At 47.3% G+C, this 27,176-nt stretch overlaps 1 protein-coding gene and 1 long non-coding RNA gene across 3 annotated transcripts in view; one reads left to right on the top strand and one right to left on the bottom strand.

Moving 5' to 3' along the window:
• MRPS25 (mitochondrial ribosomal protein S25) overlaps positions 1-27,176 on the top strand; it is a 66,172-nt gene that overhangs the window by 25,881 nt on the left and 13,115 nt on the right. Inside the window, exon 2 of one of the 2 annotated variants that reach the window (XM_040246699.1) lies at positions 17,380-17,486. The exons of the other annotated variant lie outside the window; for it this stretch is intronic. Coding sequence (XP_040102633.1) covers positions 17,380-17,486 — 107 coding nt within the window. The remainder of the gene's footprint in view (positions 1-17,379; positions 17,487-27,176) is intronic. 2 annotated transcript variants of the gene reach the window in all.
• LOC120868098 lies at positions 7,955-9,312 on the bottom strand. The gene is made up of 2 exons (XR_005722142.1): positions 9,090-9,312; positions 7,955-8,199 (listed from the first exon to the last, which is right to left on the bottom strand). It is a non-coding gene; the product is annotated as an uncharacterized LOC120868098 (long non-coding RNA).

Genomic DNA, 27,176 nt, shown 5'->3' with positions numbered 1-27,176 from the left:
GAAGCTGTATTATTTTTTAATTTTTAATTGGAGGATAATTTCTTTAGAATGTTGTGTTGGTTTCGGCCATACAGCAGCGTGAATCAGCTGTAAATATGCCCGCTCCCTCTGGACCCCCCTTGCACCAGCCCTCATCCTGCCGCGCTGGGTTTTCATGCAGCACTGGATCGAGCTCACGTGTCACACGCAGCTCCCCGCTGGGCTGTTTTCCACATGATAGTGTGTTTCGGTGCTGCCCTCTCAGTTCATCCCAACCTCTCCTTCCCCTGCTGTCTCGAGGCTGTTGCCTATGTCTGCACCTCTATTCCTGTCCTGAAAATAGGCTCATCCATTTTTCTAGATTCCATTTATATACATCTATATACGATGTTTGTTTTTTCTCTTTTTGACTTACTTCACTCTGTATAAAAGCCTCTAGGTTCATCCACCTTAGTCCTACTGACTGGAATCCATTCCTTTTTATGGCTGAGTAATATTCCATTTTAAATATGTACCATCACTTCCTTATTCTGTCGATGGACATCTAGGCATCTTCCGTGTCCTGACCACTGTGAGTAGTGCTGCAGTGAACATTTGGCTATATATGTGTTCTTGAATTGTGATTTTCTCAGGGTGTGTGCCCAGTAGTGGGTTGCTGGGTTACATGGGAATTTTACTCCTGGTTTTTTAAGAAGTCTCCATACTGTTCTCCCTTGTGACTGTGTAATTTACCTCCCTGCCAGCTGTGCAAGAGGATTCCCTCTTCTCCAAACCCTCGCCAGCATTTATTATTTGTAGGTTTTTTGATGGTGGCCACTCTGAATGGCTTGAGGTGATATCTCAATGTAGTTATCATTTGCATTTCTCTAAGAATGAGCGATGTTGAGCTTTTTTTCATGTGCTTGTTGGCCACCCGTATATCTTCTTTGGAGAAACGTCTTTTAGGTCTTCTGCCTGTTTTTTGATTGGGTTGTTTGTTTTTCTGATATTGAGCTGCACAAACTGCTTTTATATTTTGGAGATTAATCATTTGTTAATTGCTTCACTTGCAATTATATTCTTCCATTCTGAGGGTTGTCTTTTTGTTTTGCTTATGGTTTCTTATGCTGTGCAGAAAGCTTTATGTTTATTTAGGTCCCATTTGTTTATTTGGTTTTTATATTCACTATTTTACAAATTCGGTCAAAATTTTTTATTTTACTTTAAGTTTTTAATTAATATACTATTTTCTTTTTTTAAAAAAACATCTTAACTCTGCAATGTCTTACTTGTAGCATATGAGATCTTTAGTTGTGACATTTGAAATCTTTTGTAGCTGGAGCATGGAAACCCTTAGTTCCACCTTGTGGGATCCAGTTCCCCCACCAGGGAGTGAACCTGGGCCCCCGGCCTTGGAGTGTGGAGTCTGAGTCCTGTCCACTGGACCACCAGAGACGTGCCTGTTTCTCTGTTTTTTAGAGTGTGATGTCTGGCCCTGTTGGTCCCAGGTCTCCTTGGACTGAAGAATCTTAGTCTCAGGTTTACAGCAGTAGGGAAGACAACAGAGTATCCGAGGAAATATGGCCTAAATAAGCGTGACTGAAGGGAAGAGTTAACAAGGAAATAAAAACCTCCAAAGTTTTTTACACTCTGTGGAATCTAGGAGAAACCATTTTTTCAGTGTCCCTGCCCATAGTGAATACTAAGGTTTGGTGGTTAATTATCTGCTGAAGCCAAGTGGCTTGTCAGCTTTTCTCAATGTTGGTTTCTTTTTATTCTTTTAACTCATTTATTTGTCTTTGGCTGTGCAGGGTCTTCACTGCTGCGCGTGGGCTTTCTCTGCTTGGGGTAGGCGGGGCGACTGTGTTGAGGTGCTCAGGCCTCTCCTGTGGCGGCTTTTCTTGTGGTGGAGCTCAGCCTTTAGGCGCGAGGGCCTGGTGGATGACGCCTGGGCTCATTTGCTCTGGGGCAAGGGTCAGGCCCGTGTCCCCTGCCTTGGCAGCGGGATTCCTCTCCTCTGTGCCAGCAGGGGAGTCTTCTCAGGGTTGGTTTTTACCTGATTTGGAATCAGAGCTGCTTTGTTTGCCTGCTGATCTGCCTTGTTGTTCCCACGGGGTAATTTGAAAAATTTCCTTTTGGTGTCTGTGGCAGTAGTTGGCTACCACTAGTTTGGTTTTTGACTTGCTTTTATGAGATATAAGGTCTCAGTCCCATCTTCTACAGGGCAATTTTTTGCATTCAAAACCCTGTTTCTTTCTGGAGAGTTGCATGGGCATGTAAAACAAGGTAGGCGTATTTTGAGTCTGTATATGTATTTCTAATTTTTCCTTTCCCCAACATAAGGCCTTAGTTAGGGCTGTTAGCTCAGCCTTCTGGGCTGAAGTGTTAGGTGGCAAAGGTTTTGCTGCTGCTGCTGCTTAAAAAAAAAAAAAGCCAAACACAAAACCCAACAGCAGTCAGTGAGCCTAAAGAGCATTTGGCATTTCCTCAGAGGACGTCCTCATCAGCTAGAAACACAGGTCAGATTGACTCTTTCAGCTCGTCATTGTCCTGAAACTGGGCTCAGCTTCCAAATGCTGTGACACCAGGTAGGTGCGGCCCCAGCCACTTCGCTCTGTGCAGTCTGTCATATTTTAAAGTTTCTAACTCCATTTTTTATCTCCAAGAATGGGGAAAGTGGAATGTACAGATGGAAGTAGATAAAACGTTGGGATAAAACACTGATTTTTGTTTGTTTTCTTTTAAAGCAGAACACACATTTTTATACCTTATTTTCTAATTTTTACTTTATGATAATATTGAAAATTGGAATGTGTATAAATGTTACAAACCTCTAATTGCTAAAGAGCACTGAGGAAATGGGAGCGCACACTTAGAATAATAAAGACAAAATGATTTTCTTGAAAGCAGATAGGTGATGGAGTGTTTTAAACAAACCAGCATCGTTTATAACCTCCAAAAATTTACCCAAGTCCGCTTGTGAATATAGTAGTTAGTAGGTTCAGAGTTTTGACTCACTGTTTAGAATTCTAGATCCTTTATTGCGAAAAGTCCACAGAGTTTACAGTGCACACTGCATGGGGGTGCAGAGCACGTGGTGACGCAGCCTCACGTTACACAGCTGTGTCACGCTCCCGTCTAAGCACGGGCCGACTGGGGCTTGCGTCTGTCCACCCACTCCAGCGTTGCTGGCGAGCATTTGCACTGGCAGGTTTTGAGGGTTAGCTCTGAGGAGTCAAGCAGTCAAGCCTGGTCCTTAGTAAGGTGACCTCCGGTTAGCCAGTGGTGAGTCCCTTGTACTTGATGAGGGACCTAGACTTCCAGTGACTGTCTAGAGGTGCGCTTGTTAGCTTCTGCCGCTAAAAAAGCAGAGCCAGGTACCACCCGGAGGCAGCCAGGCCACAAAATCTAGTTTAGGAAAATAGCCTGTAGGCTGAGGAATTTGTCCTAGCTTTTGTACTAGGACCCCCAGAGGGGCCCCCCTGCTCTCAGCTACACTTAAGATAAATGTGTTTTGGTTTTTTTTCAGTTGGTGAGCCCCAGAGCAGGAGCTCTGGTGAGGACCTCTGCGGTATTGTTAAAAGCCCTCCCTTGTTCCCCAATCCAAAGTAGTGGCTGAGCATCTGAGCCTTTGGTGGCGTCATATACAGGTCTGGCCATTAGTCTGAATCCTGGAATCCAAATTCTGCAAAATCCTGTCATGCCTAAGAAAGTACGAAGGTACTTTTTTTTTTTTTTTGGTCTTTGGGACGCTTAGGCCTAATACAGCTTGTTTTCTCTCTGGAGAGAACTGTCTCCTCCCGGCGTTTGTAATATATCCCAGATATTTAACTTGTTGCTTTGAGATTTGTGCTTTTCTCCCCACCCCCCTGCCCCCCCTTTTTTCTGGGAGATCCTGTAGCTGCGTACCCCAAGGAAATTAAGGACTTCAGTGATATCTGGTCTGAGGCCTCCATGGTAGGCCTCTATATCAGTGTGTCATCTGTGTACTGTGGAAAGGCCGCTGCTTTCTGTGATTGGCTGCTCTCAGTGCATTCCCACAGCTTCTCTAGTTGTGGACCTTGGGCTTGGTTGCCGCACAGCGTGTGGAATCTTCCCAGACCAAGGATGGAACCCGTGTACCCTGCGTTGGCAGGTGGATTTTCAACCACTGGGCCACCAAGGAATCCCCAAATGGCCCCATATGTTAAGTCTATTTCCCTTAGGTGTTTTCCTGTGATCTGAGCGAACAATATGGGTGATCTTGACTCCTGAGTCTGGACTGTCCAGGTGTATTGTTACATTTGGCCTAAATGGGGGTTAGTCCACTTGAAGGCAGACAGAGGAGATGACACAAACGAAGCCACCCCTGAGGCCACACACAGTAAACCACCTGGTGTCTCCGGGACTCTGGGCTGACATGCTGTTACGGATTGGCCGCAGGGGGTGTGGAGAGACCCCTGCCTCACTTAATGCCCTGAGGTCTTCAACTGTTGGACATTCCCCATTTAGCTTAATAACTGGCAGAATAGCGGCATTGCATGGAGACTGACAGGGCGCTAAGAGGCCTTATTTAAGAATTTCTGTATGAAGGGCTGCAAACCTTTTTTTGGTTTCAACTTTATGGGTCATACTGTCTTTTGCTAGGATAAGCGAGTCTGGTGTAAGGCTTATTTTTAAAGCTTGAGCATTTATAGCTGTCCCAAGGATCTCCAGTCCACAGGGTTGCAAAGACTTGGACACAACTGAGCAACTGAACTGACTGAGGGATTCCCTTGTCTCAAACTTCAGGGTTTGCTGTGTGTGGAATATGGCTGGCAATCAACCCTTGTTCTTCTAACTGATTTGTCGTAAGAGTGAAGAAAAGGGGCCCCTCAGGGCCTGCTAACTGTAATAAGACTCCAAGAGAGCCCAGAAGTGGGGTTTGGGACACTCAGGCACAACTAAAACGGCGTGTGAGATCAAACGCTGTTTAAATTGACAAGTGAGAGGCCCAGTGAAGACGTGAGTGTGAGGCTTTCCCTCGACACCATCACAGCACAGCTTTTGGAGGGAAGAGGCCCAGCCTGAGAAATCAGGACAGAGTGAGTGACTCCGGTATCAGTTAAAAATTGATTTTCTTACCTGCCGTGCCAAGGGCCACCCGAGGCTCCTTGCGGGAGACAGACGTCTTGTTGGAGGGGGGACACCAGCATCCCGGGCTAGCTCAGTTGTCCAGTGTGGTCGTCTCAGGAGTGGCAGTCCCCCTTCCCTTTGGGACTGGGGACAGTCCCACTTCCAGTGACCTGTTTGTGTGCAGACTGGGCACGGACCAGGGGGTTCTTTCTGGCACTTTGGAGCCCACTGGCTGATTGACTTACATTTGAACCATCCCCCTTGCTGGTTTTATCTCCAGGTAGATGTTTAAACTTCCTTTCCCGTCTTGGGTTGTCCTGAGGTTGCCAGGCATGGCTGACAGCTGTGACTCTCAGTTTAGCTTGAGCCCTGACTTGTTTTTACATCAGGTTCTCCATCCTCAGTTTGGTCTGGATTACTGAATACCCGAAGGGCCACCTCTAGGAATTGTGGCACTGGGGTCTGTGGGCCGAATTGTAACTTCTGGAGTTTCTGCCTAATATTATGGCTGACAGAATGTTCCAGCAGGGTCTGACCGTCAGGAGTGGGTGGATGTGTCAGTAGATTTTCTAAAAGCCTCCATCTGCCGTCCCTGAAAGAAGGCTGGATTTTCTTTTTCTCTCTTTTGGGTCACTTCTTTGACCTTTTCGTCATTAACTGACTTGTGGATACACTTTCTCACCCCTCCCAGTGCACACCACATCACGTGCTTCCTGGCTTCTGTTCCCTCCCAGTAACTGTAACTCCTGCTGGGCTCCTGATTTGGAATTGCGTCTCCACACGTAGTATAATGTTCGTGTTTGCAACACAAACATGAATTGGCAGGCTGGTCACCGTGTCACTGGATTGCTGCCCAAATTGTCTTTCCTCACAGGTACAGCAAGTAGATAAGACTATTTGGGCATCCTTCCAAGTAGAATCAAAGGCCAGTGTTAGGGCCTAAAACCCTCCGACAAACTTACTAGGGTCTTGAGAAAACTGGCTCAGTCTGCCTTGGGCTAACTACATCGATTAAAGAGAAGGGCACATGTCCTTTGATTGTCTCTTTGCCGTTTGCCACTTCCCTCGGAGGGCACGCTTTGCCCAATGTTGGATGGTAGGAAGTTCCACTGCGAGTTGCTGGGGTGTGGGATTGGTCAGAGGCATCTGGGGAAGTAGGTGCCTCAGAGGAAGCTTGGTCTCCCCCTGAGAGTTGGGGGATGTTAGGAGATGACCTGAAACCTCATGTGTGCCTTCGAATGCCCAGAAACCGCCTAGAGTGAGTGGGGTTTTGGTAAAGGACCACGAAGACTTGGACATACAGAACCTCACTCCATTTTCCTATCTTGTGACAGTAAAGATTTCCAGTTGCAAGATGATATTGTAATTTAGACGGATTTTCAGGACATTTTTCTCCATCTCCCAACCTATGTAAAGGCCAGGCAGTGTTAGAGTAAAGTTTTTTTCTTTTTCCCTTTTCAGCCCATCTATTTTTAACACTTCTAATTTTTAAGGATACATTCCAGAGGTGTTTCTTCTGGCTTAGAAGAGGATCCTCCCACATGTTGAGTCATCTGCAACCAAGAGCACTCCTAGAAATGAAACCCAGCATCCCAGAGACACTTTCCCGGGAGGCTTTTGTCAGAGTGGGGTTGGTGCCCTCCTCACCTAGTGGGGTTTTGAGCATCTCCCCCTCTGGCCACCACCATCTCTTGCACCAGGGGTTCCCGATGGGGGACATCTGAACCAGTGCCAGTGCGTTGCTAGGGCTCTCCCTGAGGGGGCCATCTGCAGTCTATAAGCTGGCTGTCCTATAGCAGTTTTCTCTATGGTGGCTGTTGGGGTGTATTCCTCAAGAGTGGGCACCTGTAAATCCCAGGATGTGGGCTGCTTGGAAGTGGCCAGCCGAATAGTCTGTAATAAGGTAGGGGCTGCTGAAGCCTGGAGGAAAGGGGAGATTAAAGATGGAGAAAGGAACTCCTGGGGGAACTGGAGCTGGGCACGGTGGAGAAGGCCCCGGGGTCGGGAGCTGGAGCTGGGCACGGTGGAGAAGGCCCCGGCGTTAGGAGCTGGAGCTGGGCACGGTGGAGAAGGCCCCGGGGTCAGGAGCTGGAGCTGGAGGTGGGAGTGCTCTCACAGGGGATTTGTTGGACATAGAGTAAGGTGAGAGACAAGACAGCAGAAAAACCTGAGACCCTTTCCCCTGTATGTTTGGTGGCTGCAATAAAATTGGAGACAACCTCTGACAGGCAACAGCAGGTTTGGATAGCATTTCCCATATAATTTAACGTACCGGTTAAATTGGGATCTGTTTGGGATACTCCAGGGGCCTTTTAAAACACTGCAGGGTTAGCTGGAGGTCAAAAGAACTTTAATTTGATGTTTGGGAAGTCTGTCAAAAATGTAAAAAACCCAGTCAGATCAAATCATAGGTCACTGTGAAGCAATTATTCCTTAAGCTAAGGTGAAAAAAATAAATCCACTTACCTAATAAGATTTAATTCCACTTTAGAAAATCCCAACCCCATACAAAATTCTTCTCAATGTTCTACTTCTGCAAACCTGTCCTTTCCTGTAGCAATACTTTGTCCCTTATTCTTCAGTTGAGAAATAATCAGCCTTAGGAGAAAAATCACCCTTTTTCCTTTAACAAAGTGTATGTCCATCTCTTATACCTCCTTTTTTAAAAACACACATCTAACAAACTTTTACATTGGCATTCTATCAATTGGTAGAGAATGTCTCAAAGCAGCACTAGATAAGCTTAAGCTTCTCTCTCACAAAAGTAGGCAAATTTAGACTTATTTAGCAATTAATATTTCCTACATTTTTATCTATCATATTTGAATGGCCTGGATATTCAGTGAATTCCTATATTTAACGTAAATTTAGTGTTGAGTACCAAGATGTACAGAAACTTTTCTTTGCTTTTTAAAATATTTATTTGTATATTTGGCTGCGGCAGGTTTTACTGGCAGTACAGGGGATCATCACTGCATGGTGTGGGATCCTTTGTTGCGGACTCTCTAGTTGTCCTTGGGCTCAGTAGTTGCAGCGCAGGCTTAGTCTTGGCGTGGCGTGTCCAGTCTTAGCTCCTTCACCAGGAGTCGAACTCTGGTCCTGCGCATTGCAAGGCGGTTTCTTAACCCGTAGAGCAGTATGGAGGTCCTGTAAAGAGACTGTTTAGATGGATGTTTCTAAAACAGTCATTCCCCTAGAGTTAACCAACAAGTGTTCATCCCATTAAAAATTTAATATCAGATTATTACACCTGTTGGCAAATTTCATAACAAAAACACAGCATGTACTTAACTGACCTTCAGTAACCTTAGGTACAGTGGAAGTATTTATTGTTGATGACTCTAAAGACAGGTCTGTATGAGGTAAACCCACAAGCTTAAGTCAGACTAGCCAATTTATATAGAACTGGGATTTCCTAGCTTTCCGGCTTGAATTTAAAATGGCCTCCTTCTCCTGGGGCACCTCCGCCCACCCCAGCCCCACCTTCAGTCTGGGGAACTACAGATGAAACGGGCTGTTCCTGAGTTCAGGCAGAATAGCTACTTTGCAAAAGCAGAGGACAGCTGCCTGGGCTCTGGGAGCTTGCAGATAGTTACACTGCAAACGCTGAGGAGGTAAGAGCAAGCCCCTCTAGTCTCTTTGTCCTTTAAAATTCCTCCAAGTAACCCAAGGCTGGAGTCTCAGGCAATGTGGGCTGCATTTGTATTTCAAAATTTAAATGTTCCACCCTGCCCACAGTTTGGCACAGACTTGCAGGAGCAACCAGACAGACAAAAGTACAAAAGACCCCAGTGACAACCTTCAAGACACAAGAGGGAACAGGAGTACAGTTAAAAGGACTGAAGGGGAGGTGTAGGGAGGAGGGACAGAAAAGCCTGAAGAGAACAAGACTGCAGGGAAACGAAGAGAATGCCGGGACCGCAGAAGGTCCAGCCACTGTGATCTCTACCCTCACAGAGCTCTCTCGGAAGGAGAGGGCAGAGCTTTCAGCAGAGGGAAAGCATTGCCCCAACCAGGGGCCAGGAAGGCAGACTTACAGCATGTGGTGACGGTGGAACACGAGGTTCAGGTAGGCGTTGGTCAGCCACGGTAAAGTCTCACTCCGCAGTCTCGGACGTGCCCAGGTCCTCGCTCCGGAAGGGGACTGCCCCAGGTTGGGTGCCATCAGCTGGCCGGGTTCTTGGCCTTCCCGGATCAATGGAAACGGACACATGGGAAACTCGGGCGACTTCTCACTGGAGTTCTTGCACCGGCTACAGGGGGAGCAGACCCGGAGCCGGTTCCTTATGTGCGGGGACGGTAGGGGTGTGTCCAGGGGCGGGCTCGAGGCGGGGCTTCGGTGCCCCACCCACCTTTGTGGCGCTGAGCGCAGCGGGGCATGCGCAGTACCCTATTTTTGCTCCCGACGCCCAGTTGTTGCTCCCGGCTCTTCAGAAGTGGCCGTTGGGGTTTGTATATTTTGTATCTTTTGGTCTAGAACTTGCCCCAACGGCGCATGCACACTGAGTTATTTTTAGTTCCAGATAGTTTCTTTGTATTTTGTAGCTCCCCAAGAGGTCCGTCCAGGTGCAGGCTTTGCAGGACTGCAGCAAAGGGCCGCAGGTCTCGGGAACAGTGTAAGACCCCAGGTCGAGGCTGCAGAAGTGAGGAGGAGAACGGTTGTTGGGCCCTGGGGATGAAGAGGGCGGCCTGACAGGAGCCTGTGGAGCTGGGACTGAGCCTGGGGTCGAGCCAGAGAAATAACTACCTTGACTCTCCCTGTCTTTCTGTTGTTTTGACAATGCTCAGTTCGGTTCAGTCACTCAGTCGTGTCCGACTCTTTGCGACCCCATGAATCGCAGCACGCCAGGCCTCCCTGTCCATCACCAACTCCAGCAGTTCACTCAAACTCATGTCCATCGAGTCGGTGATGCCATCCAGCCATCTCATCCTCTGTCCTCCCCTTCTCCTGCCCCCAGTCCCTCCCAGCATCAGGGTCTTTTCCAGTGAGTCAGCTCTTCGCATGAGGTGGCCAAAGTACTGGAGTTTCAGCTTCAGCATCAGTCCTTCCAGTGAACACTCAGGACTGATCTCCTTTAGGATGGACTGGTTGGATCTCCTTGCAGTCCAACGGACTCTCAAGAGTCTTCTCCAACCCCACAGTTCAAAAGCATCAATTCTTGGGCACTCAGCTTTCTTCATAGTTCAACTCTCACATCCATACATGACCACTGGAAAAACCATAACCTTTAGTAGATGGACCTTTGTTGGCAAAGTAATGTGTCTGCTTTTGAATATGCTGTCTAGGTTGGTCATAACTTTCCTTCCGAGGAGTAAACATCTTTTAATTTCATGGCTGCAGTCACCATCTGCAGTGATTTGGGAGTCCCCCAAAATAAAGTCTGACACTGTTTCCACTGTTTCCCCATCTATTTCCCATGAAGTGATGGGACCAGATGGCATGATCTTAGTTTTCTGAATGTTGAACTGGAAAAGGTCAGTTTTCATTCCAATCTCGAAGAATGCTGAAACTACCACTCAATTGCACTCACTCATCTCACACACTAGTAAAGTAATGCTCAAAATTCTCCAAGCCAGGCTTCAGCAATATGTGAACCATGAACTTCCAGATGTTCAAGCTGGTTTTAGAAAAGGCAGAGGAACCAGAGTTCAAATTGCCAACATCCGCTGGATCATGGAAAAAGCAAGAGAGTTCCAGAATAACATCTATTTCTGCTTTATTGACTATGCCAAAGCCTTTGACTGTGTGGATCACAATAAACTGTGGAAAATTCTGAAAGAGATGGGAATACCAGACCACCTGACCTGCCTCTTGAGAAACCTATATGCAGGTCAGGAAGCAACAGTTAGAACTGGATATGGAAACAGACTGGTTCCAAATAGGAAAAGGAATACGTCAAGGCTGTATATTGTCACCCTGCTTATTTAACTTCTATGCAGAGTACATCATGAGAAACGCTGGGCTGGAGGAAGCACGAGCTGGAATCAAGATTGCCGGGAGAAATATCAATAACCTCAGATATGCAGATGACACCACCCTTATGGAAGAACTAAAGAGCCTCTTGATGAAAGAGGAGAGTGAAAAGTTGGCTTAAAGCTCAACATTCAGAAAACTAAGATCATGACAATGCTCACTATGGGCTAAATCCAACACGAAGCCATAGGGGAAGAAAGCCCACTCCCTAGCATGTATCTGTTAGCCACTCAGGATGGAGAGCAGGTAGAGAGGGGTCCAGGTGTACGGTTGTGTCATAATTTATGTAGTCAGTCTGGCATTTAAGCTGTTTCTGTTCCTTTGCAGTAAAAAATGATACTGCAGTAAAGTTCACGGGTGTCTTTGCATTCAAGTGTGAAAATACCTAAAGGCAGAGGTGAAATCATTGAGTTAAGATCTGTGCTAGTTCCAAAAGGACTCCCGAGGAAGTCAAACCGATGAATATCCGTAAGGAAAGGTTCCCTCACTTCTGTGAGTGCGAAATGTTAGCTGCTCAGTCATGGCGGGAGCATAGTTGCTCTTCGCGACCTCATGGACTGGAGCCCACCAGGCTCCTCTGTTCACGGAATTCTCCAGGGAAGAATACTCGAGTGGGTCGCCATTCATTTCTTCAAGGGATCTTTCCAACCCAGGAATCAGACCCTGGTCTCCTGCACTGCAGGAAGATTCTTTACTGTCTGAAGCACCAGGGAAGCTCCCCTCACTTCTATAGATTAATTGTTTATAACTGTTCGGTAAAGACGACCAGGACACCAAAAAGAGTGTCTAACAGGCTTTTAATGGGGAAGCGCTCCCGGGTAGGGTTCCTGGACCCGAACGAGGCAGGTCGAGGAAGTCCGCGCCTGGACCGTGTTGGGGGTGGCTTTTACACGTTCGTTGCGAGGGATGGTCAGGCTAGATGGACGGGGGTTCGGATAGGTCGCCAGGCCGAGGCGTGGCGGGCTGACAGGTCCTTCTGCGTGGCTAGGGTGGGGCAGCTTTAGCCGGTGAAGTGTGCTGTCATTGGTCCCTGGGATCTGGGAGGACCCTTCTGATAGGGACCTTCTCACCAACGGGAGAGAGGAGGGGTGGCCCGTCATGGCCCCGGGGTCTGGCCTTACAATAATGAGAAGGGAACGGCTACCCACTGCAGTATTTTTGCCTGGAGAATTCCATGGACAGAAGAGCTGGGAGTGCTGTAATCCATGGGGTTGCAAAGAGTCTGACATGACTGAGCGATTAACACTTTCACCTTTTAAGCAATCTAAGAGATGAAAAAGGATGATTTTAATGTATAATTGTTGGGAAGATACTGAGGATCCTTCCTCTGATAGACCATGTGGGTTTCTGCCTGTTTGTGGCCTTTGCCTCTAGTACTGGATTATAGATCTTGTTAATGGTGTGCAGAATTCTCTGTAAGGGAATTAACCTTTTGTTTTGGGTTTTGTGCTTGGCAGAGGTTGGTTTTGTTTTTGGTAAGTTTTGCCTTGCAATGGGTTGTACTTATTTTATCTCTTTATCTCTGGCTGCCCTGAGTCTTTATTGTGGCACACCACTCTTCATTGCTCCAAGCCAGCTTCCTCCAGTTGCAGCAAGCAGGGCCTTCTCTCGTTACAGAGCGTGGGCTCGAGAGCATGAAGCCTTCAGTAGTTGCAGCTCCCAGGCGAAATACCTGGGGCCCATGGGCTTAAATGCCCCATGGCATGTGGGTTCTTAGTTCCTCAACCAGGCATTGAACTCATATCCCCTGCACTGGCAAGTGGACTCTCAACCCCTGCCACCAGTTGTTCAGTTGCTAAGTCGTGTCTGACTCTTTGTGACCCCATGAACTGCAGCACTCCAGGCTCTCCTGTCCTCCACTATTTCCTGGAGTTTGCTCCTCTTCCTGTCCGTTGAGTCAGTGATGCTGTCTAACTGTCTCACCCTCTGCCCTCCCCTTCTCCTCCTGCCCTTGATCTTTCCCAGCATCAGGGTCTTTTCCAATGAGTCAACTCTTTGTATCAGGTGGCCAAAGAGTTGGAGCTTCAGCCTCAGTCTTTCCGGTCAATATTCAGGGTTGATTTCTTTTAGGATGGACTGGTTTGATCTCCTTGCTGTCCAAGGGACTCTCAAGAGTCTCCTCCAGCACCACAATTCAAAAGCATCAATTTCTTGGCACTCAGCCTTCTTTATGGTCCACCTCTCACATTTGTACAGGATTACTGGAAAAACCATAGTTTTGACTATATAAACCTTTGTTAGCAAAGTGATACCTCTGCTTTTCAATACACTGTCTAGGTTTGTCATAGCTTTCCTTCCAAGGTGTCTTTTAATTTCATGGCGGCAGTCACCATCGGCAGTGGTTTTGGAGCCCAAAAATAAAACCTGTCATTGCTTCCACTTTTTCCCCTTCTACTTGCTATGGAGTGATGTGACGAGATGGCACAATCTTAGTTTTTTGAATGTTGAGTTTTAAGCCAGCTTTTTAACTCTGTCTCACCCTCATCAAGAGGCTCTTTAATTCTTCTTCCCGGTTGTTGGTGTTTCTCCCTGCAATCTTGATTCCAGCTTGTGATTCATCCAGCCTGGCATTTTGCATGATATGCTCTGTGTATAAGTTAAATAAGCAGGATGAGAGCATATAGCCTCGTCATACTCCTTTCCCAATTTGAAACCAGTCAGTTGTTCAATATCTGATTCTAACTGTTGCTTCTTGACCCGCATACACGTTTCTCAGACAGGTAAGGAGGTCTGGTATTCCCATCTCTTTTAAGAGTTTCTCACAGTTCGTTGTGATACATGCAGTTAAAGGCTGTAATGTAGTCAGTGAAGTAGAAATAGGTGGTTTGTCTGAAATTCCCTTCCTTTCTCTGTGATCCGGCGGATGCTGGCAGTTTAATCTTTGGCTCCTCTGCCTTTTCTCAGCTTGTGCGTCTGGAATTTCTCTGTTCACGCACTGCTGAAGCCTCGCTTGAAGGATTTTGAGCCATTACCTTGTGTATCTATGAAGTCGCTCAGTCGTGTCTGACTCTTTGCGACCCCGTGGACTGTAGCCCGCCAGGCTCCTCTGTCCATGGGACTCTCCAGGCAAGAACACTGGCGTGGGTTGCCATTTCCTTCTCGCTAGTGTGTGAAATGAGTGTGATTGTATGGTAATTTGAACATTCTTTTGCATTGTCCTTCTTTGGGATTGGAGTGAAAACTGGCCTTTTCCCGTCCTATGGCCACTTGTGAGTTTTCCAAATTTGCTGACATATTGAGTGCGGCTCTTTAGCAGCAGCATCTTTCAGGGTTTGTAATAGCTCAGCTGGCTCCACTGGCTTGGTTTGTGGTGATGCCTCCTAAGGCCCACTTTACTTCGAATTCCAGGATGTCTGGTTCTAGGTACGTGATCGTACCATAGTGGTTATCTGGGTCATTAAGACTTTGTTTGTATAGTTCTGTGTATTCTTGCCACCTCTTCTTAATCTCTTCTGGCTCTGTTAGGTCTTTACCATTTTTGTCCTCTATTGTGCCCGTGCTTGCCTGAAGTGTTCCCTTAATATCTCCAGTATTCTTGAAGAGATCTCTAGTCTTTCCCATTCTGTTGTTGTCTTCTGTTCTTTGAAGGAGGCCTTCTTATCTCTACCTAAGCTTCCCTGGTGGCTCAGACGGTAAAGCGTCTGCCTGCAATGCGGGAGACCCGGGTTTGATTCCTGGGTCGGGGAGATCCCCTGGAGAAGGAAATGGCAATCCACTCCAGCACTCTTGCCTGGAAAATCTCATGGACGGAGGAGCCTGGTAGGCTACAGTCCATGGGGTCTCAAAGAGTTGGACACGACTGAGTGACTTCACTCACTTCTTATCTCTCCTTGCTATTCTCTGGAACTCTGCATTCAGTTGGGTGTATCTTTCCCTTTCTCCTCTCTTCTTTCCTCATCTCTCTGTAAAGCCTCCTCGACAACCACTTTGCTTTCTTGCATTTCTTTTTCTTTGGGATGGTTTTGGTCACTGCCTCCTGTACAGTGTTACAAACCTCCATCCATAGTTTTTAGGCACTCTGTCTACCAGATCTAATTGCTTGAATCTATTCATCACCTTCACCATATAATCACAGAGGATTTGATTTAGGTCATACCTGAATGGTCTAGTGGTTTCTCCCACTGTCTTCAGTTTAAGTCTGAATTTGGCAATAATGAGTTCATGATCTGAGCCACAGTCAGCTCCTGGTCTTGTTTTTGCTGACTGTATAGAGCTTCTCCATCTTTGGCTACAAAGAATATAATCAATCTGATTTCTGTGACCACTTGGTGAGGTCCATGTGCAGAGTCATCTCGTGTGTTATTGGAAAATAATGTTTACTATGACCAGTGTGTTCTCTTGACAGAACTTTTAGTCTTCACCCTGCTTCATCCTGTACTCTGAGGCCAAATTTGCCTGTTATTCCAGGTATGTCTCGGAGAAGGCAATGGCACCCCACTCCAGTACTCTGGCCTGGAAAATCCCATGGACGCAGGAGCCTGGTAGGCTGCAGTCCACGGGGTCGCTAAGAGTCGGACACGACTGAGGGACTTCACTTTCACTTTTCACTTTCATGCATTGGAGAAGGAAATGGCAACCTGCTCCAGTGTTCTTGCCTGGAGAATCCCAGGGACGGGGGAGCCTAATGGGCTGCCGTCTGTGGGGTTGCACAGAGTCGGACATGACTGAAGCGACTTAGCAGCAGCAGCAGCCAGGTATCTCTTGACTTCCTAGTTCTACATTCCAATCCCTTATGATGAAAAGGGCATCTCTTTGTGGTGTTAGTTCTAGAAGGTCTTGTAGGTCTTTATAGAACAGGTCAACTTCGGCTTCTTTGGCATCAGTGGTTGGGGAAGAGACTTGGATTGCTGTGATGTTGAATGGTTTGCTTTGAAAACAAACTGAGATCATTCTATCCTTTTTGAGACTGCACCCAAGCACTGCATTTCAGACTCTTATTGACTGTGAGAGCTACTCCATTTCTTCTAAGGGATCCTTTCCCACAGTAGTAGATACAATGGTCATCTGTATTAAATTCACCCATTCCTGTCCATTTTAGTTCACTGATTCCTAAGATGTTGATGTTCACTCTTAACACCTCCTGTCTGACCACTTCCAATTTACGTTGATTTGTGGACCTAACTTTCCTGGTTCCTATGCAATAATGTTCTTTACAGCATCAGACTTTACTTTCATCACCAGACACATCCACAACTGAGCATTGTTTCCACTTTGGCCCAGAGGCTTCCTTCCTTCTGGAGCTATCAGTAACTGTCCTCCACTCTTAGCATAATGGACACCTTCCCGTCTGGGGGGCTCATCTTCTGGTGGCACGTTTTTTCGCTTTTTCATACTCTGCATAGGCTTCTCGCGACAAGAGTGCTGGAGTGGTTTACCATTGCTTCCTCCAGTGGACCATGTTTTGTCAGAGCTCTTCACTGTGACCCATCTGTCTTGGGTGGCCCTAAATGGCATAGCTTGAGTTATGCAAGCTCCTTCACCACACAAAGGCTGCGATGGCAGACCACCAGGGGAATCCTGCAAAGGTTTTAATTAATCAAAGTAGTCTGCGTTTGAAACCTTCTGAGTTCAGTGGTTTATCCACTCCTAGATTGTAAGAGTGTTCCCCATGATTGTTCTTATGGTTCCTTTTATTTTTAAATATTGGTATAAAAACCTAAGGACTTCCTTGATAGCTCAGTTGGTAAAGAATCCACCTACAATGCAGGAGACCCTGGTTCGATCCCTGGGTCGGGCAGATCCACTGGAGAAGGGATAGGCTACCCACTGCAGCATTCTTGGGGTTCCTCTGTGGCTTAACTGGTAAAGAATCCTCCTGCAATGCGGGAGACCTGGGTTCGATCCCTGGGTTGGGAAGATCCCCTGGAGAAGGGAAAGGCTGCCCCCCTCCAGGATTCTGGCCTGGAGAATTCCACAGACTGTATAGTCCATGGGGTCGCAAAGAGTCTGACATGACTGAGCAACTTTCATGACGATGATAAAAACATAAAGTGCTCACCTGGAGATATATAGCTTCTCAGATGAGTACACTGTGTAACTGTCTCACCAAGCGAGACCAAGGACATTTCATGTTTGTATTTATACTTCTGCTTTGGTGAGTTTTAGGTTAATGTGCAATCTGAGGTAAGGATATAGATTTCTTTTCCTTAAATGACAAATCAGGGGTCCCAATACCTACATTCAGACAGCATGTTAATAGACTCCTGTGACCTGCTTTTCCTCACTCCACCTTTTTGAGGGGGCTGAGTCCTCTCAGAATCTGATGAGAATTCTGGATTTCTCTTTAGAAGAATACACAGGTACATAAAGTTTTAGGTTAGAAACTCTCACGGGTTTAATTTCTTGTGTTGCAGGAAATTCGTGTTTTTCAACATACCTCAGATCCAGTACAAAAACCCCTGGGTGCAGATCATGCTGTTTAAGAACATGACGCCGACCCCTTTCCTGCGGTTCTACCTGGGTGAGTGTCCCGGCTGTCTGGCGCGGGTTGGAAAAGAATTTCCAGACACAGAGCATTTCAGAAAGGAGTGAGTTTATTAAGAGCGAAGGGCAAGCACAGCGGGCCAGCACCTGACGGGCCAGGGAGGGCCCACGCTTCCGGGGGTCAGTAGCGTTTTTATCACCTAAAGACAAAATTCCTGCTGGAAGGGCCGCGTTAGGTGCTTGGTTAGGGCCCTCGAGGGTGAGCACTGGGGTGGGCACTTTGGCCTCACCTGGGGTCAGGAAGCCTGCTGGGTGCTGACCGGGGGCGCTTTGGGGACGGTGACAGTGGGGCGCAGTCATTCCGGAGGTGATCTTAGTGCTAGGCCATGGCTTAGGGCTCCACAGTGAGCACGCGGCCCTCAGCCGCGGCCCAGGCCTGCCGTTCCCGCGAGTTCCTCCTGTGCGGCCCTCACTGGGCCCTGAGAGGGGAGCCCTGTGAACCTGTTGGTCCTGTCACCTCGGCTTCTGCACCTGGTGCCTGGCGGCCACCAAGACCTCTCTGCCCGCACCCCCCCCACCCCCGCCAAACTCACTCCTGCCGCCCCACGTCTCCTACAGGCCTGCGTCATACAGGCCAGTCTCGGCACACCCCCTGCTGCACTGTGCTTTGGTGCCTTGGCTCATGTCAGGCCCTCTGCTGGAAATCCCCTACTTGTCTCGGCTAAAATAGAAAATAAATCCTTTGAGAGTCAGCTTGGGTACCAGCTCCCCCAGGAAGCCTCCCTGCACCTTAGATGGGTCTCCCAGGGTGGGTCCCTCAGCACTGGCCGTGTTCTCTTGAACCGTGTGTGTGTCCCCTTTCTGGATCTTACACACTTTGGTGATGCTCTCCTGTCCTCTTGAGGCACAAATTGTGAAGATTCCCTTCAACTGGGCTCAGTCCCTGGAAGTCAGAGCCAGTGGTTTAGCCTGGCTCTCTCCTCAATCATTCTGATCAAGTATTGTTCCTCGTTCCGTATTTCGAGGGGAAGGCGAAATATCTGCCTTACGCGGTTATGAGAATCACGTGAAGTGCAGATTGGGAAATGCAGCAGGAGACAAATCGATGATGTTCTTTCATTCATTCAACAAATATGTATCAGGTTCAACATGGACTCTTCTCGGTGCTTGGGGTATCAGGGAGCCATAAGGACAAAGACATCTAGTCGTGTAGAGATGATACTCCAGCAGGAGGAGATAGAATGAACTGGAAGCTCAATAACGTGGTTTGTTAGAAGATGAGTACAGTGGGAAAAAAGAAAAATAGAGCAAGGTGGAACTGAGGAGCGTGGTGGTTTGGCAATTCTGTCCTTGTATTTGTGTTGTTGTTTTAAAAAACTAACTTTATTGCGGGATAATTTACCCATAATGCACACAGGTCTTTTGTGCACAGAGGGATAAGCTCTGATGGATGTGAAGGGCCCGTGTCACCGTTCCCCAGTGAAGACAGAACATCTCTCCTACTCCAGGAAGTCCCCCAGGACTTCCCCCAGGACTCAGTCTTTCCAGTCAGTTTCCACTCCCAGCAGAGGCAACCACTATGAGCAGTTCTTCCTTTTGGGCGTGTGTATGTGGCTAAACTGCATGGCCTGTGGGATTTAGTTCCCCAACCAGGGGTCGAACCCTGGCCCTCAGCAGGGAAAGCACTGAATCCTAAGCACCGACCACCAGGGAATTCCTGCTCTTGGCAGTTCTTTCACCATAGATGAATTATTTGTTTACTCATTTTTGGCTGCGCTGAAGCTTCACTGCTTTGCACAGGCTTTTCTCGAGTTGAGGTGAGCGGGCGCTTCTTGTTGCGGGGCCCGGACAACTAGTTGCTCTGAGTAAGGTGTGCGCTCTTCCCAGACCAGGGGTTGAACTGTGTCCCCAGCACTGGCAGGCGGATTCTCATCCTCTGCACCACCAGGGCTGCCCAAGACTACCTCGTTTTGTTTGTTTCAGGACTTAATCTAGAGTCTCACAGTATGTGAGACTCTGTGTCTGGTTTTCTCTCGTGGTGTCGAGAGTCACCTACGCTGTGCGTATCCGTAGCTCACTCATTTTTACTACTGATCAGTGTGATGAACATTTGGGTTTTTGACAGATACCCAGACAGAGTTACAGGTGTGAGATTTATGGAGGGCAGGGCAGTGGGCAGGGAAAGTCTTCAGATGGTACGGCAGGGCTGACGTCCCCGGAAGGAGGCCTGGACAGGAGTTGCCCCAGATGGAGGTGCAGCGCTGGGAACCAGGGGGCTGGCCAGCAGGCAGCTCTGCAGAAGCGGCAGGTCCTGGACCGAGGCCACGGGCACTGGACTTGGCTCTGCTGCCGGGCAGAGGGCGTCCTCGCTCGAGGGGGCTGCGAGCGGCCGCCTCTGTGGACCTAGGTGCTCAGTGCTCCTGGGCACAGGCTCGGGCTGGGCTTGTCCGCAGAGTAGACGCACGGCGTCATTAGAAGCCGCCAGACAGGCCTCCCAGGTGACCCTGCCGCTCAGCCTGCAGTGCGCAGGCTGAGGGTCCTGCTGGCCCCCAGCCTCAGCCCAGCTGCTCCCGTTGCTCGTCTGCATTTCCTGTCCCCGCGGGCTCGGGGCCTTCAAGCCACACGGAGTCCTTACCTGAGAGTCCTGTAGGTCTCAGGTCCAGCAGGGCGGACACTCGGGCTGTCAGCAGAGCCTCTGCTCCTGGAGGCCCTGGGCGGAAGCGTTCCCGGGCCGTGTCCAGCTTGTCGAGGCTGCGCCAACCTCGGCTCCGGGTCTCCCTCTGTCCTCGGGCGCTGCCTTGGCGGCCGGCTGCCTGCCCATCCCGCGTGCCTCTGACCACCGCGTGGGAGGCTCTCCAGCTCTAAGGACCGTGGAAAGTGGAGGTGCCAGGTTGCCTGGGAGACTCTGCCCGTTTCTGGGTCCTTGAGTTTAATTGCATCTGCAGAGGCGCCGTGGCCCCATCAGGAGTCATTCACCGGTTCTGCGGGAGCCCCTCCTCTCGCCACGCGAGCACCTTCAGGGTCAGCCAGCCCCACGGTGGTGTGTCTCCCGGACGTCTCGGTCTACACTTCCCTGCGAGTGTCTTTCCATGTGTCATTGGCCGTTCATTTCTTTCTTTTCTGAAGAGTCTACTTGGATCTTTTGTCTGTTTAAAGATTTGACAAGGTGAGGGCTCCTTCCTGGTGAGTGGCGGGTGTATTCTGCACTCACTTCCTTTCTCAGATGAGGTGGTGTGAATATTTCGTCTGTGGCGGGCTTTTCATTTTTTTAATGGTGTCTTTTGAAGAGCAGAAGTTTTCATTTTGATGAATTTCAGCTTCTCAGCTGTTTTCTTTTTTCTAGTACTTTCTGTGTCCTAGCCAAGCAATGTCTCCTCCTCAAAGGCATAAAGACTTTTCTCCTGTGTCTCCTTTAAAATGGGGAGAGTCTCTGATTTTACATTCATGTCTGTGATCTAGTTATTTGTGTGTTAAGTGAGATAAGGATTGAGGTTTATTTTTGATTTTTTGAGATTTGGGATATTCAGCTCTTGTAGCACCATGTGTTGAAAGATGGTCACTTCTCTTGTGAAATCTCTTTGATGTCTCTGTCAAAAAAAAAAATTGACCGTGAATGGATAAACAAAATATATATTATAATATATATATATATAAACAATATATATATTCATTCAGTGGGATATTATTCGGTCACGAAAAGGACTGAAGTACCGACATAGGCTTCAACATGGGTGAATCTTGTAAGCACGCCAACAGAAAGAAGGCAGGCGTGGAAGGCGTGTGTGCCTCCAGCTGTGTGAGGCGCCCAAGCAAAGCCACGGGACAGGAAGTGGTTATCTGGGGCTGGGGTGCTGTGGAGAGGAGGAAGGGACAGCTTCACGGGTACAAGGGGTCTATTTGGGGTCACAGGAAAGTGCTGGAACCTCAGTAGCGATGATGTTGCACAATAGTGAGAGTGCTAACACCCGCCAGATTACACTTGAAGATGGTTACATGGGGGAGTTCCCTGACTGTCCAGCGGTTAGGACTCCACGCTGTCCCTGCCAAAGGCCTGGGTTCAGTCCCTGTTTGGGGAACTAAGATCTTGCAAGACACAAGGCCAAAACCAAATTAAACTGAAGTATAGTTGATGTACAGTAGTATAAGTCACAGGTGTACAAAATAGTCACAGTTGTGAAGGTTATATGCAGTTTATAATGGTAAAACACTGGCTGTGTGCCCCTGGTGTGCATCTTTGTAGGTTATTTTCATGTAATGCTTTGCATCTCACGCACCCTGCCCCTTACCACCCCTCTGTCCGTCCTGCTCCCTTCTGCTAACCACTGGTTTGTTCTCTGTATCTGTGAGTCTTCTTTTTTGTTATACTTACTAGTCTGTTGTACTTTTTAGACGCCACAAGTAAGTGATAGCGCGCAGTATTTGTCTTTCTCTGTCTGACTTATTTCACTTACATTGTTGTTGTTCATTCGCTAAGTCATGTCCATTTTTTTGTGACCCCATGGACTGCAGCATGCCAGAGTTTGCTCAGGCTTATGTCTGTTGAGTCAGTGATGCCATCTAACCATCTCATCGTCTGTCGTCCCCTTCTCCTCTTGCTCTCAATCTTCCCCAGCATCAGGGTCTTTTCCTGTGAGTCAGTTCTTTGCATCAGGTGGCCAAAGTATGGGAGCTTTAACTTGAGCATCAGGCCTTCCAATGAATATTCAGGACTGATTTCCTTTAGGATGGACTGGTTGGATCTCCTTGCAGTCCAAGGGACTCTTCAAGAGCCTTCTCCAGCACCACAGTTCCAAAGCATCCGTTCCTCGGTGCTCGGTCTTCTTTATGGTCCAGCTCTCACGTCCGTACATGACTACTGGAAAAACCACAGGTTTGACTATGTGGACCTTTTTTGGCAAAGTGATGTCTCTGATTTTTAATATGCTGTCTAGGTGTGTCATAGCTTTCCTTCCAAGGAGCAAGCGTCTTTTAATTCCAGGGCTGCAGTCACCGTCCACATCTTGATTTTGGAGCCCAAGAAAATAAAGTCTGTCACTTTATATTGTTTCCCCATCTGTTTGCCATGAAGTGATGAGACTGGATGCCGTGATCTTAGTTTTCTGAATGTTCAGTTTTAAGCCAGCTTTTTCATTCTCCTCTTTCACCTTTATCAAGAGGCTCTTTAGTTCCTCTTTGCTTTCTGCCATTAGAGTGGTATCATCTGCATATCTGATATTGTTATTTCTCCTGGCTTAATGAACAAATCTTAATTCCAGCTTGTGATTCATCTAGCCCAGGATTTTACATGATATACTCTTCATATAAGTTAAATAAGAAAGGGTGACAATATACAGCCTAGACGTACTCCTTTCCCAATTTTGAACCGGTCCATTCCATGTCCAGTTCTAACTGTTGCTTCTTATCCTGCATACAGGTTTCTCAGGAGGCAGGTAAGGTGGTCTGGTATTCCCATCTCTTTCAGAATTTTCCACAGTTTGTTGTGATCCACACAGTCTAAGGCTTTAGCATAGTCAATGAAGCAGAAGTAGATGGTTTGTTTGTTTTTTTAATTCTCATGCTTTCTCTATGATCCAACCTTTGTTGGCTATTTGGTCTCTGCTTCCTCTTCCTTTTCTAAATCTAGCTTGTACCTCTTGGTTCACAGCTTGAAAGTTCTTGGTTCACATACTGTTGAACCCTAGCTTGAATGATTTTGAGCATTACCTTGCTAGCGTGTGAAATGACCACGAATGAACAGTAGTTTGAACCTTCTTTAGCTTTACCCTTCTTTGGGATTGGAATGGAAGCTGGTGGCTTCCAGTCGTGTGGCCACTGCTGGGTCTCACAGACTTGCTGGCATACTAGATGGAGCACTTTCACAGCATCGTCTTCTTAATTATCTTGGTTAGAACCCCATCACCTCCACTAGCTTTGTGCGATGCTTCCTAAGGCCCACTTGACTTCACAGTCCAGGATGTCTGACTGTAGGTGAGTGATCACGCCATCGTGCTTATCTGGGTCATTAAGACCTTTTTCGTTCAGTTCTGCTCTATATTCTTGCACCTCTTCTTAATCTCTTCTGCTTCTGTTAGGTCCTTACAGTTTCTCTCCTTTATCGTGCCCATCTTTGCATGAAACGTTGCCTTGCTATCTTCAATTTTCTTGGAGATCTTGTCTTTTCCTTTCTATTGTTTTTGTCTATTTCTTCGCATTTTCACTTAAAAAGGCTTTCTTATCTCCCCTTGGTGTTTGTTTTGAACTCTGCATTCAGTTGGGTATGTCGTTCCCTGTCTCCTTTGCCTTTTGCTTCTCTTTTCTCAGCTATTTGTAAGGTCTCCTCGGACAACCACTTTGCCTTCTTGCATTTCTTTTTCTTGGGGATGTGTTTGATCACTACCTCCTTGTACAGTGTTACGAGCCTCCATTCATAGTTCTCCCAGATCTAATCCCTTGAATCTATTTGTCACCTCCAGTCTATAATCATAAGGGAAATCATAAGGGCTTAGGTAATACCCAAATGGTCTAATGGCTTTTCCCTACTGTCTTCAATTTGAGTCTGAATTTTGCAATAAGGAGTTCATGATTCGAGCCACAGTCAGTTCCTGCTCTTGTTTTTCCTGACTGTATAGAGCTTCTCTATCTTTGGCTGCAAAGAATATAATCAGTCTGATTTCTGTATTTGACCATCTGGTGATGTCCATACATCACCAGATGGAGAGCTGTCTCTTCCATTCATGTTGCTGCAAATCGCAAAAAAAAATTTTTATGCCTAAGTAATATCCCATTGTGTGTGTGTGTGTGTGTGTGTGTGCACGCACAGCACAGCTGACCCCCTTCATCTGTCGATTTATGCTTCCACATCTTGACAGTTGTATTAAATAACACTGCTCCAAATATTGGGGTGCGTGGACCTTTCTAAAGTAAGTTTTGTTTTTTCAGATGTATACCCAAGAGTGGCCTTGCTGGGTTATGTGGTAATTCTATGCTTAGTATTTTGAGAAACTTCTGTACCGTTTTCCACAGTAGCTGCACCAGTTTACATTCAACATGTGGACAGAGGGGCCTGGCGGGCTGTAGTCCGTGGGGTCTCAAGAGTCAGGCAGCTTAGCGACTAAACAGCAGCATGGCACAGTGGCACCGTTTCCTCCCATCCTTCCCAACCCTTGTGCGTGGGGTCTCTGATGATGGCCATTCTGACGAACGGGAGGTGATAGCTTAATTGTGATTCTGATTTGCGTTTCTCTGGAGATTATCTTAGAATCTTTCTCTGTGCCTGTTGGTCATTTACATTTCCTTTGGGAAAGATGTCAGTTCTTCTGCCCATTTTTTTTCAGTTTTTATTTTTGATACCTAGTTGTGTGAGCTGTTTATATATTTTAATTGTTAACACCTTATCGTATCATTTACCATTATTTCCCCCCACGACATAGGTTGTCTTTTTGTTTTCTGGTTTGCTGTGTCCGAAGCTTTTAAGTTTAACTAGGTCCCATTTGTTCAGTTCAGTTGCTCAGGCGTGTCCGACTCTTTGCGACCCCACGGACTGCTGCACACCAGGCTTCCCTGTCCATCACCAACTCCCGGAGCTTGCTCAGACTCATGTGTCTTTAGTTTTTAAACAAGTATTTATGTATTTGGCTTCCCTGGTGTCTCAGAACGTAAAGCGTCTGCCTGCAATGCGGGAGACCTGGGTTCGATTTCTGTGTCGGGAAGATCCCCTGGAGAAGGAAATGGCAATCCACTCCAGCTCTCTTGCCTGGAAAATCCCATGGACCGAGGAGCCTGATAGGCTACAGTCCATGGGGTTGCAAAGAGTCAGACACGACTGAGCGGCTTCACTTTCACGTATGTATTTGGCTACATCAGGCCTTGGCTGCAGCACGCAGGCTCTTTGCAGCACACGGACTCTCTAGTTGCAGCACACAGGCTCTGCAGTTGTGGTACATGGGCTTAGTTGTTCCACGGCATGTGGGAGGGATCTTAGGTCCTGAGCCAGGGATCAAACCCACGGCCCCTGACTTCCAAGGCAGATTCTTAACCCCTGGACCACCAAGGAGGTTCCCTGTTTGTTTATTTTTGCTTTGTTTTAGGACACAGATTAAAAAAAAATTGCTGAGATTTCATGGTTTATCTTCTTTTAGGAATTTTGTTTCTCTTATCTTGGGCGTGGGGTAGCTTTTCAAGGCTCCTCCAGCAAAGCACAGCCGCTGCTCCTTACCTTGGACGACGGGTATCTCCTTACCGCTGCCGTTGCTGACCTTCAAAGTGGGATAGCTCCTCTAGGCCCTCCTGTGCCTGCGCAGCCACCGCTTTGCTGGAGCAGCTGTGAAGAGATACCCCACGCCCAAGGTAAGAGAAACCCAAGTAAGATGGTAGGTGTTGCAAGAGAGGGCATCAGAAGGCAGACACATTGAAACCATACTCACAGAAAACTAGTCAATCTAATCACACAAACTTGTCTAACTCAATGAAACCAAGCCATGCCCGTGGGGCAACCCAAGACGGGCAGGTCATGGTGGAGAGGTCTGACAGAACGTGGTCCACTGGAGAAGGGAATGGCAACCCACTTCAGTATTCTTGTCTTTAGAACCCCATGAACAGTATGAAAAGGCAAAATGATAGGATACTGAAAGAGGAACTCCCCAGGTCAGTAGGTACCCAACACACTACTGGAGATCAGTGGAGAAATAACTCCAGAAAGAATGAAGGGATGGAGCCAAAGCAAAAACAATACCCAGTTGTGGATGTGACTGGTGATAGAAGCAAGATCCGATGCTGTAAAGAGCAATATTGCATAGGAACCTGGAATGTCAGGTCCATGAATCAAGGCAAATTGAGAGTGGTCAAACAAGAGATGGCAAGGGTGAACGTCGACATTCTAGGAATCAGCGAACTAAACTGGACTGGAATGGGTGAATTTAACTCAGGTGACCATTACATCTACTAATGTGGGCAGGAATCCCTCAGAAGAAATGGAGTAGCCATCATGGTCAACAAAAGAGTCCAAAATGCAGTACTTGGATGCAGTCTCAAAAACAACAGAATGATCTCTGTTCGTCTCCAAGGCAAACCATTCAATATCACAGTAATCCAAGTCTATGCCCCGACCAGTAACGCTGAAGAAGCTGAAGTTGAACGGTTCTATGAAGACCTACGAGACCTTTTAGAGCTAACACCCAAAAAAGATGTCCTTTTCATTATAGGGGACTGGAATGCAAAAGTAGAAAGTCAGGAAACACCTGGAATAATGGGCAAATTTGGCCTTGGAATGCGGAATGAAGCAGGGCAAAGACTAATCGAGTTTTGCCAAGAAAATGCACTGGTCATAGCAAACACCCTCTTCCAACAACACAAGAGAAGACTCTACACATGGACATCACCAGATGGTCAACACCGAAATCAGATTGATTATATTCTTTGCAGCCAAAGATGGAGAAGCTCTATACAGTCAACAAAAACAAGACCAGGAGATGACTGTGGCTCAGATCATGAACTCCTTATTACCAACTTAAGACTTCAATTGAAGAAAGTAGGGGAAACCACTAGACCATTCAGGTATGACCTAAATCAAATCCCTTATGATTATACAGTGGAAGTGAGAAATAGATTTAAGGGTCTAGATCTGATAGATAGAGTGCCTGATGAACTACGGAATGAGGTTCGTGGCATTGTACAGGAGACAGGGATCAAGACCATCCCCAAGGAAAAGAAATGCAAAAAAGCAAATGGCTGTCTGGGGAGGCCTTACAAA

This window comes from Oryx dammah, unplaced genomic scaffold (genome assembly GCF_014754425.2).
Source record: "Oryx dammah isolate SB20612 unplaced genomic scaffold, SCBI_Odam_1.1 HiC_scaffold_9, whole genome shotgun sequence".
Classification (NCBI taxonomy): Eukaryota; Metazoa; Chordata; class Mammalia; order Artiodactyla; family Bovidae; genus Oryx; species Oryx dammah.
The sequence above is the reverse complement of the archived record's forward strand: the minus strand, read 5'-3'. Positions and strand labels throughout refer to the sequence as shown.